Below are 15,580 nucleotides of genomic sequence, written 5' to 3' on the forward strand. Positions count from 1 at the left end.
GACACCCATTATCTTGGTTCGGACTAAACTAAAAAGTGTGAAAGTGCCCTCATTGACCACAATGTTTTAATCCAATATAAATACCTCATTGTATTATATAATGCAACCAAATTCAAAAACAGTAACGCGTATCAGCAAATAAATAAAACTGAACATTATAGGATTCTTTGACCCAGGAATATTCTGCTATTAAACACATTGTGCAGGCCTGTGAAGTTTCTCTTGTCATTGAGTGTCTTGTACAAAATAACTTTTCTCTACGGATATAAACATTTAAACTGGACTCCTACATTCCAGAAAACAATTGATCATGTTTGTGCTATTTCTCTACAAGTGTGTTGCCACTAATAACTCACATTATCAAGCCTTCACGTCCATGAATCTTACGCCAGAGCACAACAGTGTGCAGTTATCTCCAGGAAAAATAAAGGATGAGATTCTCGTGTCACTATGTTGATAAGATTTATACTTTTCAAAAGAATGAAATGCTTAGCCTCAAAAGTCCTTTAATACCTCCCAACATTCCCAGTCACTCACTTTGTCTTTCATCCCCCTCTCCAAAACACACGCTCTCGTTTTTCTCTCTATCTGTGGTTCGTGCAGAAGTTTCTCTGTGAACTTATGGAGAGAGAGAGGGCACAGAGAAAAAGGAGTCAGATGAAAAAAAACAAGTGAATAATCTTACCTGGATCCACTTGTCAGGGATGGCCATAGCCAGCCGGTAATCAAACCCGAGCCCTCCCTCCTCCACTCCTCTGCAGAGAGCGGGCATCCCTGACACATCCTGTGGAGAAGTCACACTATTTCATATCACATTTTCTCTTTGTGTGCACAAGTTCCTTTGCCAGGCGTCAATACCACTCTGCCACCCATATATTAAAAAGGAAGCAAAATCCTATATCACAGGGCCAAAGAAAAAAAGAGTGACATCCCATTTCCTTTTGCATTACTTCTTAATTATGCCAATGAATACGTAAGTAGGCTATAATAAGTGGTTTTAATTAATAATAGCTGTGGGCAGTGTCATTGCAAAGTGAGTGCATGCTGAAGGTGTCAGTGTGTGTGTGTGTGTGTGTGTGTGTGTGTGTGTGTGTGTGTGTGTGTGTGTGTGTGTGTGTTTGTTTTACCTCTGCAATAGTGATGCAATCAGGATAAAGGGTATGAAGAATGTGATTGGCAAGCATCAGGTAAACCAAGGAGTCTTCATCCACCTGAAGGCCAAAGTACTCGCTGTAGTCCCCCGAGAAGCCTGTGCCTGAGGAGTAAACACCCACACAGTCAACTCTCGTAATGTTTTTCAGCCCTAAACTTCTGAAATCCTTCACTCTCCCTCTTCTCCTTTTTTTCACATGCTGCTGCCGTTTTTGCTTCATTTCTGTGATATATTTTTATTCTAAAAGACTTAAATGTAATTTTTTTATGGCTCATTTTCAAACTCGTTCAAGTGAGAAACTCAGATTCACTGTCGGCTCACAAGTATATTGTAAATTAGCAGCTACCAGCATTTCTTCAGAGATTCATAGTAACCTACTGCATATATTCCACATGGTGTGACAGCTGCTGGAAATGTGCAATGTGGATTCTTACCTGTTCTCTCCACAGCTTCGATTTTTATGTCCATCTTTGGATTTAATTCCATTTATATATATGTGTGTGTTTTTTACGTAATGATTTGTGTGTATCCAAGTTGAAATTGTTATTCAACTGGCTCTCCTCATTGAATAATAGTTAAAAATCAAGTGATAATGTAAAATTACACTTTCCTCTGAAGAATTACCTCATTTGAAGGTTTGTCAAGTAACCAGACTCCAGTAAACTGAAGCTGCTGTCTGACATGCACTGTAGTTAATTCTTTGTTCTCCTGCTCTATGTGAGAAAGCAGCTGCTGCGTTCTTCATATAGTCCAGAGAAGGTTCGGACTCAATTGTCACAATCACATTGTCCAGAGTCTGGGTCTGAAAACGGCTCGACTGTTTCAATTCCATAAATAAATGTTTCACTTACCTACATGTGTTAATTAAATTGTTACATTCCTGTTGCTTTATCTGTGTTTAATTGAAACAAGTTTTGTAAATAGAAGTTTCACCACATGGGGGCTGAGATCAGTCAGACCACTCAACAAATGTCCTACTGGTTTTATTCTCCCCCCTGGAGTCCGTCGTGTACAGTATATACTGCCCTGATGGTTTTAAAGAAGAGAATGCTTTACACACACAAACCAGTCTTACCGATGCCATGGTGATGATACAGCATGGAGGTAATACCATCAAATCTGAAGCCATCAAAGCGGTACTCCTCCATCCACCAGCGCAGGTTTGACAATAAGAACCGCATCACTTCCCAGCTAGAAAAACACACACACACACTCAAGGTCAGATAAACAAGAGCTTGTGAATTATTCACACATCTCATCATGCACTTGAGGCACCACAGATTAATTTTCACAGCTACAGGACATTCACATATTGATAACCAAAGCTTCATTATGTTGAAGGTGGAGTGTCACTGAGAGGAGATGGTGTTTTCATTAACTACAATGTAAAGTAGGATTCTGTGTTTCCAGCTGAGGGGATGAAAAGTCAGTGTTTTACAGTAGACCCCCGCAAACTTCTTTGATTTCCATCAGACCACTTGCGTGACCACTGGGCGAGCGTTTATTGCAGCCGGGTCCATCCCTCAATGTTTGAACTGATAGGATTTCATGTCACACTTGGGTAAACACACAAACAAACACCATGCAGGGAAAACTGAGTTACCTCCCCTGGGGGAGGGGGGGGGGTGCATCACACGCCTCTCCTCTCTTTGGCTTCCATCATCAACATACGAGAAGCTCCTCTGTCCTACATGCAAGAGCGAGAATACTCTGGAAACCAACGAGCCCTCTGAGTATGAAAGCGTAACTCGTGGCTGTGTTCTTTTGCCCGTGGCGAGCTACAAAGCACACGAATGCTGTGCGTGCCTGTTGGCAGGGCTGTGTTGGTGGAGGCTCGAGGAGGTGGATTCCATAAATGGCCCCAGTCCCCGTTCCTGACTGAGCGATGGGAGAGTCATCTGGATCTGAGCAGCCACTCAAGGCAAAGTACACTAAGCGCCTCACCTCTTCCCCGTTCAGTAGTGTGTTGCCATGGAAACATCAGTTAAAACTCAAGATTTGGTCTTCTGGTCTATAGGCATTGTGCGTAATGAGCACCGTATGAAACGTTGTACTCGCCGGAGAGCGTCCTGGAGAGCAGCCGCAAAGTGTCGGGGATGTGAGACGAATGACACATTGGTTCCACTGATTAAATGCGAACTGCTGCCTCCGCTTAGGTCGATATTCACAGCTCTCCAAGAATGATTTTAATGATATGTGTCCAAAACACCTGCAACCATATTTATATATCTTCTCCTTTTTTTGACTAAAACTTTCACAAAGTATATTTTGACCTCCAGAGCTTCACACTAACCTCCACTGAGACGGTTGGGTTTATTAATACTATAAAAAACAGACTCAGGCAGGCAGTACTGCAGGACCTGCTCCCTCCCATACATACCATGTGTACCTGTGTTTATCTATGAAAACATTTGATATTATGAAGTTAACCCTTGAAGCTTTCAATAAAGTCAATATTTAATACACCCACGTTGTATCTGTAAGCATTAAAAAACTGCTTCCATGCAATTTTACCATTGCTACAGCAAGCTTATTATTTGTGATTGTAATTGTTGTTAGGACGACCTGCTCCCAAAACAGATGGAGATATAAATGTCTCATTCTAACATAACGTGGTTATAAAGCAATGAAAACATAATTATGAATATTATATCCGATTTGATAAATCATACCATTTGAACTTTAACAAAATTCTACAAACACTTTCTTCTATGTCCTGAATATACATTTTATATCCATCCACAACTGAAATAATAGATATAAAAAACTAAAACATAAATAAACATGTTTTTGAAGATATTTTATGTGGGAGATTTTATGTTATATGACATAAGGTTCCCAAAGAAGTTCTTATCTATCAAAAAGGTAGTTTAGCTGTGTTGGAATGTATCATAGGAAAACATAATATACACAAACTGCTGAGTGTCTCCAGCTGATTTATGATTTGAATGCACTAAAGGCAGATATATTCAAATATTTACCCTCCCTGTCTAGACATGAAGCAAACAACCTTCTGTGATCAGAGATGTACTTTAACAATCTAACTCTTAGTTATTTTCATTATTGATAGATGTGTTATTAACAGAGCTTTCAAAGTTCTGGATTTACCGTCAGCTCTTTATATCTACAGAGGCAATTTATAAAAAAGAATGAATCCCTTTCTGAATTTAAAAAGTTTGATATTGAACATCATTTGTTTTTCTTTTCGCTCATGACACCACCACACCGACGGGCAGTTCAACATTTTTTCTGCTCGAATGATGAAATTTCATCATGTCAAAAAGTTGGTGAAGCAGCGAGTGTAGTCCCAGATTCATGCTTCAGCAACACTTCAATAACATCTCCAATATGAAAAATCCATCCAGCCCGAGACAGTTCTTGTTCTCAACAACACCTCCTCTTTAAAACGTATCATTGATTCTCCCTCTGAATATTTAGAGTGCTGTTGAAGATTACATCCTCTACGGCAACAGACAAAAATCCCTGATTTATTTCATTTCGGTCGGGTAAGGCAAAGCATGACACAAAACACATTTAAATGCGTTGCCTTCTGCACTCCGTTCCTCAGGGATGACCGACCTCAACACTGTCTGACAGGTGTGAAGCTGCATGTTACATCAGTGCTGCCTCCTTCCCCCTGAGGAGCAGCACGGGGGAACCTAGCATGATCCGATATAGCAGCCTGGCTGGGTGGTCACGCAGACCCTGTGATAAATAGATTAGGTCCTCCACTCTGCTGCACAGAGCCAACAAAGGCTCACACACAATGTATCCCCACGGGACTCAGATAATAGCCAGTGAGAGCCAGGATGAAACCGTACTGCCACATTAGGGCCCACAATGCCATTCATCATCAAGTCCAATTACAGTGAGAAAGTTAGATCTCTGTACCTGATGCAATACACCGCTTATCTGCCCAAGCTCTATGGAGCTATCACTTGGTCTGTGGTGTTAATACAAAAGCAAATTGGCCTCATGCTAAAAATCAGCAATGACAGTGAAACCTGGTTAGGGGGCGCTAATGGAGTAAAGCTCTAATGTCCTTGCGTGCCTGTGGAGTAAGATAAGGTCATACGAGCCGTTTCACCTGCAACAACACGCTGCTATAAAAGTCTATTTAAACAACATACCTGTTCCACACCTGCTTCATGCTTAGCAGCTTCTTATCGGAGCCCATTTCCTCCTTCTGCTCGAACATGACTGTGACTAATGACACTATGTAAGTCCCGTTTTCCAGAAGTCGATTTTGCATAAGGCGTCACAGCAACTCATTGTAATGACGGCGAGAGATTTAAAGTCCCTGTTTTTGCAGCATCGCAGGTAAGCCGCAGATAAGAGCAAATAAATTTCAGACGCTGACAGGTCATTCCACAAGAAGTGTGATGCTCAAACAACGGCGGCCGACAGCCTGATGGATGGTGCACATTTGTTGGGCCAAAGAGGACAAATAAGGTCCCTTATTTAAAACATTTCAAACTTTCTCCAGTTGCTGGAGCCATTAATGCAAACAGGACAAAGACTATGACCCTGCAGAAAGAGTCACATTTCCTGGTTGATGCTTGATTTATTTATTAGTGCAATAGTCATTAATACAGCTAGTTTGTACATGAAATTCATATACGCACAGTTATATTGAAGGATATAATTAATGAGCACTTTAATTACAGCCGTGACTTAAGGGTAGAAATTCTAATCACGTCTAGTTCTCATAAAATAAGCGTCAGTCAAGTAAACAGCAGCAGAATTAACCAGAGAGCTTTGTGTGTCTTTATACTTTACACTGTTCAGCAGCCTTTCTGGCAGTCTGGTGATGCTGGTGGGAAAACTCTCATCTCGCCGTCTGACAGACTGTCCCTGTATCTCGGTGCTTTGTGACAGATATCTGCCATTTGTCTGTTCTTAAGGCTCCCTGGCAGCTCGCTGCTCTTACTCAGCATCCTGGGAGTTGGATTCTGCAGCCTGTGAGACTGTTTGAATGTTTAGAAACCTGTAATTGGGATCTTCACATATGCACTACCTTTAGGAATCAATTGCACTCTGATAGGCCAATTCTAAACTGTAGTTAGAAGGTTTTCTCCGATTGACCATTTTTCAGTAGTGGCAGGATATGGAAGCTTATAATCCCTGAAGTTATTGGAGTGGTATGACCCTTCTGACAAAGTAAGAGATAAGGTCAATTATAGACATGTCGAGGAATCATAGCTTTACAGTTAGCTAGTTGGCTGACATCACAATAACCCATTGTAATGTGCTCACCTCTCGGGATTGGTTAATTATAAAAACAGGAGGGTCGGAACATGGCAGAAAGCCCTCAGGGAGGGTGCAGCCTTACAGGCTTTACCGAGGGAGTAACAGTCCCTGAGGTCAGGAGAGCAGAGGAGGGAGGACGAGCTACAGCAGGCAGCACTGAATTAGGATTTGTTACACTTATAAAACAGCTTGCTTGATCGGTGGAGATGGAAATGAAACATTCATTAGCAAGATACTGTTAATGAGTAATATGTTTCATGAGGGAGCGAGATCGTCATGTACTCAAATGACCAAAAACCTAAACAAAAACATTTATAGGTTTATGGGCCCATATTTCAATTTGTATGATGTGTTCACTTCCAAAATACGTTATTTATTTGCAATCTTCAATCTCTTGAGCATTTAAGAGCAAAAGTTAATTTGTGCCATGAAGAATGAAACAGAAAGTATTGCTGCCATGGAACTTTTTGTTTTTTTTACAGAACCCAGCAGTACATCTCATGGGTACCAAACACTGAGAATGACTGAATCTGGATTGACTTGACATTTTAAGTTTGGGTTTATTGATGGATCAGACAAGAGTCAGGCCCCAACTACAGTCTCAGAGCCCAGTATGCTGAAACATGAGGGAATCGGTGGTCCCTTGTGTATTAGGCTATTATTGTGTATTGTTATACACATTTACTAATTCAAAGGATGTTTAGCAGTAGATCGACAACAGAAAATAATACTTTATGTTCTGCTGATTGTTACATGGCTTTAAAAACCACATGTAAATGTATAATAATAGAAAAAACTCAAATATTATGCATGACAATAAAGACACCTACAATAAAACCCTACTGTGATCAATGGTTGTAGAACTTCATTATATATAAAAGAACATGAATTATTTGATTCTGCCTTATTTGAGCTCTCATGCTATAGAATATTACAAACCAAGCTATGCTAAGCTCCTTGTGAATAATAAAGCCCTCCCCATTTTTACTGCTCTATTCACACATCATTAACAAATATCTGAATGTAATAAAAAACCCACGTATAGAAAAATCATGTCAAAGAGAGAATTATTGCCCCTTAGTCCTCAAACACAGCGTACATCTCTCAGCATGAGCACACGAAGAAGACTTAAAGGGAGTTTTCAAAAGCCTGGCTGTGGGCCTGCTTTTCATATCTTACAAATTCACACAAAGATTGATGAAAAATGGATGCAAATCATCCTGTGGGACGTGGGGGGGGGGGGGATTACAGGACGAGCCCACATCAAGCTTCTCAGAACTCGCACATCTGAGGGCCCTGATCTGCAAGAAGGCTCGGCTGCTCTGGCTGCCAACCCCAACCATGGGCTCCAATCACTCAGTCACTGTCTCAAGGTGACTTTGACGTCTTTGAACAGAATCATGAAGGTAACAGTGGCCAAAGAGAAATGCAGATATGGCCTAGTTCTGCTTATGAAGAGCAGCTGAGTGTGTGGAACAGGAACCTCTTGACGTACACATAGCATTGCATCTATTGTGAGCCAAGGCGAGTGTCTCCACTGTGTCCTCACATATTCTCAGTGCAGCTCGGCCCTTCTACAATCAAGTTGGTATTCAGCAACTGCAAAGCTACTTCTCGCATTTCAACAGCCTGGAACCGATCTTCTTAATAGTGAATGAGGACGAGGCATTTGACTCTGAGGCAACTTCAGTTAACAAATAGGAGAGCAGGCATCTATCTAACAGCATTCTCCGAGACTGAGTCGAAAGCCTTATGAGGAGAAGTTGTAGAAAAAGGCATACCGACTAAAAATAAAAAGGTGCTCTTTGATAAAGACGCAGCGGTGGAAGCAGAGAGTATTAGTATATATCTTGGCTGCGATAGCCTGCATCACCCAGCTTCTCTCAGCCTAATAAGAACATCATGGTCAGACTGTGTTGTCTGATAGCGGCGCTGCTTGATTAAAACTCAGGTGTTTCGCACGGGGTTCACGGCCAGGCTCTGAGGTTCATTTCCTTCCGAAGGGAGCGGCAGAAAAAGCTTGACACAAACGATGCGTCCAAACAACCTGCGAGAGGCAGAGAAGACAAATGAACCCAGGATGACATTGCAGAGCTCCTTTGGGCTTTTACAAATGACTCCTCATATGCCTCCCAGTCACGGCATATGTCTGCACCGTGTCTAATGAGTGCTTCTGATATGAGGAGAGTTCAATAACTAATGAAAGAGGAACCTTGCTCTCTTATTATAGCCTCCATGTCTGACACTAAGCATTGTGTAATGTATTGGAAACCGCTGCACACCGACATGCACTTATTAAAAGCCAGTTCAAAAAAGGCATTTGATGGACCCGGCCGCTCCTCTTTAATGTGAGCCGGGATCATTTCGCCGCTGCCGAGGTGAGAGGAGAGACATTTAATTAAGACGACTTACAACAACACCAAACAATAGTTTTGGTGCAGACTGAGCCTGTTGACGTTCGATCTGTCACCTTTTTACCTATGTTACCATCACCATTTGTTTTCGTTCGTTTGTTTCTCTGGTGTTTTTACACAAAACTGCTCAACCATTTACCACGAAATTGTTTCGAAGTACGCGGTATGGGTACTGGAGGAACCCACTGAATTCTGGTTTGGATCCGGAAACAGGATTGATTTTTTTTCACTTTCTTAGGCGCTAACAATTCCATAAACATCAAACCATTCCTCATGATGCATTAAAATTCAACACCTGTTTGGGAAAAGTTGTAAAAGTTAAAGAAAAAAATCAAGAGCATTTGAGGAAATTTAAGTTCAACATTTATTAGCCCAGTTGATGCCTCAGGAGTTTCAGATTAGCAGTAAACCTGACTGCACGGCCACTTTGGTGGCAGATTTAATAAGTCATTTTTTGCGATCATGTCTTGCTTTTGACCTCTAACATGTCGCTCTGCATCACTTAGTTTCAGAAAATATAAAGAGTGGTATGTCAGCCGCCGTTTGGGCCCATTCATCAATCTGTTCACACGTGGCTCACACGTTTTTGATTTTAAATTCAGATACCCCTAAAACCAATGTGCTCATCAATCAACCTTGTTTTTAAAAGGTTAGCATTTATATATCGGATGCAGCTAAAGCTGGTTTTAAATCTCCTACATGAGTTTAGTGTCGTATGTGTGTGCGTGCATGCAAACACAAACAGAGGCTTCAGGGCCCCACCCCCGCTGACTCGCTCAGAGACACAGTGAGATCAGAGCTGGTTCATGAAGCAGCAGGTCGGAGACTTTGTTGAAGAGCAGTGGAAACAGTGAAACGCAGAGATTCTCTTCTCATTTAGGCGTCACACCCGCTGAAAAAGCTTGCCTTTTCACACAAAGAGCATCCATGCATAATGCATAACCTACACGTTTTATACTAATGAAATCCGTGATTTCAAAGCCTTGTCCAGCTGTTTACTGATGTTTGTCATGTTTAATATATTGGATGCTTTATTTTTATTTCATTTATTCAGAGCTTTGATAAGTTTTAAAAATATTTTCATGATTATTTTTTGCCTGTTACCCTATTTGATTAGGCTGTGTTGATTGTGTTAACTAAACACATGATCATCAATCTAATAACGGAACAAATGAACGTGAACTAGTTCATTTTCATCTGTAGGACCTGAAATAGATCTTTTTTAAGTGTGAACTGGCGCAACACTCGTCAGTCTCATGGAATAGTCCATTGTAGAGGGGTGTTGCAGAGACAAGTTCATTAGGTTCTTTATGGGGCCCCTGATGGTTCGGGGCCCAAGGCAATTGCCGACCTTTGCCTAATGGTTAAGTCTGCCTCTATTCATGAGTTGACATATACTGACTGTAACCTCTACTCATACAAGTCTAATGAATTCATGAACTGCAGCGTGATAAAACTACACAGATATACCCAGGTATAAAAGTACAGTAGTTAACACTGGCACCGAACAAAAGTAAGTAAAAAAAAGTACCTGGAGTAGTTGAAGAGGCGACTGCCCCAGAGCTTGTGCACCCCTCTGGGTGGTGAGTGGAAGAAACACGAGTTGGAGCCATCAAACTTGTTCAGTCCATCCTCCGTGTTCATGGAGGCGTGGCTGTGAACGACGTCCAGCAGCACCATGATGCCCATCGAATGAGCCACATCGATCAATCGCTTCAGCTCGTCTGGGGTCCCATAGCGACTACGGATACACACAGAGGTATGAGTCGTGGTGATGGTTCACTACATTCAGGCCGTGTTCTGATCCAGTTAATCACCTGATATACGTGATAGAAAAATTTAATACATCAAAAAATAAATCTGGTTGGTGACTTCAAGGTGACGACCAAAAAAAATGGCCTCAATTGAAAGCTTGTTTTTTCCTTCACCTATGTGTGTGTACGAAATAACTCAATAACATATGCATGGATTTTAACAGAATTTGGTGGGAACATTATTAGGGATCAATCGAGGGAAGTTGTAAATCACAGCCTGTTAAAGAGCAGGGCCGGGTTAGGCTGAGGTCAGTATGACCTGTATGCTTGTCACTGGATCTTTCACAGTAAAATTGGGATCTAGCAAGTGAGTGAAGTATCCTGCCTGCCTGCCAAGGATGGTAAAAAACTTCATGGATATTTAAACAACCCACATATGCGCAAGATTTCTCCTGGTGCTACAGATGGTAAGTCTGAGTGTGTCCGTAGTGTAAGGCACAAAATACAGTTAGTTGTTCACTAAAATGTGTATGTGATTTAAGATAAGATAAGATAATCCTTCATTACTTTCATAATGGGGAAATTTGCAATATTCCGGCAGCAAGAGTCAAAAATAGGCATCAGTGAGTAATAATAAGCAACATGCAGTTCTTAAGTGTAAGGAAATATAAAAAATATAAATGGAATAAAAAGTAATATAACCAGAAGACCATTAAACGTTTATTATTTCACAAACAAAACTTCTAAAGATCATGCATCATGACCACACTGTCTAGTCGGCCTATGAGGACTTTGTCATTTGATAGACAATGGACACACTAACTTTGTAACTTGTCTACAGTCCAACAAAATCTACAGAGTAATGGGAAGGAGACACTGTAGAACAGAAACCCACAGAGCACTTGTATGTATGCATACACAGTTCCAAACACATATCTTTGTGCGCACTTCTCATCTTGTCCAGTAAGGACCGTCTGTCCTTCGAGCTATCGTTATATCAGCTTCCTTACAAAACAGGACACATAGCTACAGTATTACCCGGCTTCCCGGTACTCAACCGCTCTGGTTTTAAATGACACTGGTAGATCAATCATGGGTGAAATTACACCATATACATTACACTTTGGGTTTATGCTCTACTCGAAGCGAGGAAGGAGGGATCTCTGAAAGGAGATAAATGCTGTCCTCCTTTATCTAAAACTCCCTCCGCTGCCTGGATTAAAGGAAAATGTATTTATGGAGAGGTTTGCTTTTTTTTTGCCGGTGTCAAACTTCCTAACCTTGATTTAAGTTGATGGAGTTGAGCAGGAAGTAACTCACTTTGTTTCCTTTCATGACGGACTGAAGTTACTCCATCAGCCTGTCTGATACATTTCTCAAAAACTATTTGCAGTTGTAGAAGCTGCAAATGGCGAGTTAAGTGATGTAAATGACACCAGGAAATGAAAAGCAACAGTGAGAGAGCAACTAGTGTTTTTCTCCTCACAAACTGTGGGCTGAGAGGAATCATCCCATTACATTTTGGCACAGAAATATTGAACTCATGATCTTCTCTTCACCTTTATGTGAGATGTGCACATGCATCTTAAATCTGGTGCTTTGACATGTTGCTCCTAAGTATGCATATAAAAATACTTTGTCATTGTCCCTTTTAAGTCTATCTAATAATTCAGGAAATCTCTGTATGTGGCTTGCATATCTCAAGAACCACTTATCTTATCGTTTTCACACGCGGCATGTGTATTGGTACAGGCCCAAGGAAGTGAAGTGTTGAATTTTGTGCCATTTGGACATGAGATACATTCAATATCAATAAAAACAGGCAAGGAGTTCTCTGTAGCATCGGCAGGGACTCACTAACGAAAGTGAAAGTCAAAACGGCACGACAACAGCTGATTCTCCAGTTCGGCATTCTGAGTTGAGCAACACCGATTTTTTTAATCACCAGAAAGAATAAAAAGACAGAAAGCTAAATAAATCAAACTTAGAAGACAAAAATTCTTACAAATGTGTTACCTTTTTTGATTTCTTTTTTTAAACGCAGACTGTTCATGTACAAAATAAATAGTACAAATCAATTTATCAAAACAGACAAATATTTATTACCTTGACGCAGCAAAGAAGCTCGTTATCTGATATCCAAAGCTTGCGTAGTAGGCATGCTCCATGACAGCCATCAGCTGAATACAGTTGTAACCTGAACACAAAGGACAGAGAGAACGAAAATAAAAACCTTAGTGTTTTAAAATCTCAATTTCACATGTTTCCTACCAGATTATAAAGAATACATTATCTAACTGATGTGAATACTTTAGCTATTTGCTGTGGGTTAGGTACTAAATTATGTATGATCAAATAATATCAGTGTGTTGTATACTTTATGTATGGCAGCATGACGCAGTGGAGCTTGACATCCTGGTGCCGTTTTATTATGAACATTACATCCTATCTATTTGGATAGCCTCATTTCCTGCAATAACTGGAGGGGCCATTATGTTTGCCATCACATTATTCCTTTTAAAAATAATAAAAGCTGCTTAGACAGCATAACAAACAACAGTTAAAAATGTAAATGACTCTGGCCACACTGGCTAAAATAAAGGATAAGTTGCTTTTAGATACTTATACTGAAAGAATACACACAACTTTCATTTAAAACCCTGTACTCATATGCAATATTTGCATATTTCTATATAAAATACACATTCATTTGGTGCAACATATTACAACCTGACTCTATTTCCCTCTGACAGTCATACTGTGAGTATGATTTGCTCCAGGCGTTTTCTTTCTGACACCAACGTTCTGATATCCCAAAGACAAGCTGTGGCTACGGGGAAACACCATCTATCAGAGTCACGAGGTCGTGTAGAACATTTCAAAACAACGTACTAAAAGACTCCTATGAATAAGAGAACAACAGGCTTTCAAAGTGTCGATGAGCCCTCTGGAGGAAGGCCGTGTGGATTCTCACTGTGTGCAGCAGATTCATTTATTTTTATCAGAGGTTCTTTTTTGAAAGAGTGTGACAAAGCACATATATTTTATATTAATATAATATAAAATATATGTATAAAATATATGTGCTTTGTCACACTCCTTGTATATATATATATATATATATATATATATATATATATAGTGAAAATGAAAATGGCAAAGTCTGCCATCACTAGAGACAGTGGAGTTTATCCTCCTGGAGAATCCTACTGTGCAGATTCCCTCAGCTGCTGCAGGTAGTTTCTTTGACAGCATTTACTCCGGCACTTTCCTCTCCCACTACACAGGATGACACGAGCAAGGAAGCGGCGTTTATCAGATTGCTCCCGGTTTGCTGTGCCAGTCATATCTGTGCCTTTTAATAATGTCACTGCAGCAGGGCTGTATTTAAATGCAAAATAATGCCACATCTCACACGAGCAGAACGGCAAACAAAGATAGGGCATCTGTTTCATAAGATTACAGTCACATTTGAATTTATATCTGCGTAATGATTTGAGTTAAAATGGAAATGAAATCATGCACTGCAGTTAATGAGTAAGAAGGTGTGGAGACAAGATCACATGTTAAATTATTTTATTTTTTTCAAGAGGGAAAAAAGATTTGATCTTTTCTTTTGTTTTTTTAGTTGAACAGTCTTTGTTTGATTAATTTTCATCACTCCAGAGTCTTGGACAAGGGATCAACTAAACGTACACTAATCACACTGACTCGGTCATCCATAACACTAAGAGTGAAATAAAATTACACTGAATGTTTTGAATTGCTGCCCAATCACCTTCTCAATCCCTCTTGTGCTTGTGGCTACATTAATCAAATAAAAACTGTGAAACAAGTCACATTTGATCAAAATTCTAATCAAAATTCTACATATTTTAACCAAATCCCTGTCTGTTAAATTAACTTCACAAATATTATTTGTTTTATATATGAAGAAAATGTTTACACTGACACTAATAGTCCCAGTCACCTGAAAAACAATAAACCTTCACCATTGTTTTCACCGCTGAAACAACGAGATCGAACTAATTTCATGTGGTTTGTTTGTTTTAACCCTGAGCGCAAGTCTGTGTGATGTTTGACTGAATGACACTAAATGCAGGGAGTCGGCTTTTCCCCACGGCTGGCAGCCTGAGTCGAGATCATGCAAATGGGAACAAGTTGTCGGTTTTGGAGCCATAACTGCTGAGTGGTGTGAACTGTGCTGTCGAGCCCTCTTTACAAAACACCGTCCAGCAGTCAGTGATCCCTCAGGTCATGCCAGTAAACATGATGTTCACTTGCTGATGTGCCTCTGTGCCGAGGGACTGTGACAGGTCCTCCACTGAACATGCAGCCGGTGGCACTGAAAACAGCTTGGCATGACTGCTAAGTTATGGCCCAGTGTTGACAGAGAAGGCACAAGACACTGGCAGTTTAAAAAAAAAAAAACTGCTCTAAGACCCCTTAACTATTGTTTTACCAAAAAGCGGATTCAGATTTGAGGCATATACAAACATCACCCTGATATTTCCCCTCTCACACAGAAGAGAGGGAGAGAATCCCTGCGGGATGATTGCTGTGTACAGACCGGAGAAGCCCAACAAAATAAGAGCAAGGCGGAGGTAATGAGGTCTCGTGTCTTACCCAGGTCTTTTATTCGAGGCAGCACGTTGGTTGTGAAGTTGGTGTACGAGGCGATCTTTGCCTCTGGTGAAGCGATGCCCACGTGGGCCTCGTACGTTCTCAGGCTCGTTGGCTTCTTTGGCTGAGGGTGGATTTGCTGGTAAACAGAAAAGATCGGTCTGGTAAGTTGTTTTTTTTCCTAAAAGCTGTTAAAGTTACAGCACATGGAGTTATTCTGAACCATCAGGTCAAAGACAAAGTGTGGGTTTTTCTGGGTCTCTGCACCAATATCTCACCACAGAGGCTGATGGTAGTTCTGCACGTTAAATATTGAAACGTCTATGATTCACTCTGTCTGAGTTACACAACGGGAGAGGGATGTTTTATAAATTTCCTGATGGCTA

The 15,580-nt window shown here is 40.6% G+C and overlaps 1 protein-coding gene across 1 annotated transcript in view; it reads right to left on the reverse strand.

The window, feature by feature from the left end:
• The window catches only part of gbe1b (glucan (1,4-alpha-), branching enzyme 1b), a 77,424-nt gene that overhangs the window by 46,559 nt on the left and 15,285 nt on the right, over window positions 1-15,580 (reverse strand). Inside the window, exons 5-10 of the mRNA XM_020088634.2 lie at window positions 15,198-15,333; window positions 12,678-12,768; window positions 10,349-10,558; window positions 2,229-2,344; window positions 1,128-1,255; window positions 686-784 (exon numbers count right to left, since the gene is read on the reverse strand). Of these exons, the coding sequence (XP_019944193.1) occupies window positions 686-784; window positions 1,128-1,255; window positions 2,229-2,344; window positions 10,349-10,558; window positions 12,678-12,768; window positions 15,198-15,333 (780 nt within the window). The remainder of the gene's footprint in view (window positions 1-685; window positions 785-1,127; window positions 1,256-2,228; window positions 2,345-10,348; window positions 10,559-12,677; window positions 12,769-15,197; window positions 15,334-15,580) is intronic.

Source organism: Paralichthys olivaceus, chromosome 11 (assembly GCF_024713975.1).
Source record: "Paralichthys olivaceus isolate ysfri-2021 chromosome 11, ASM2471397v2, whole genome shotgun sequence".
NCBI classification, from domain to species: Eukaryota; Metazoa; Chordata; class Actinopteri; order Pleuronectiformes; family Paralichthyidae; genus Paralichthys; species Paralichthys olivaceus.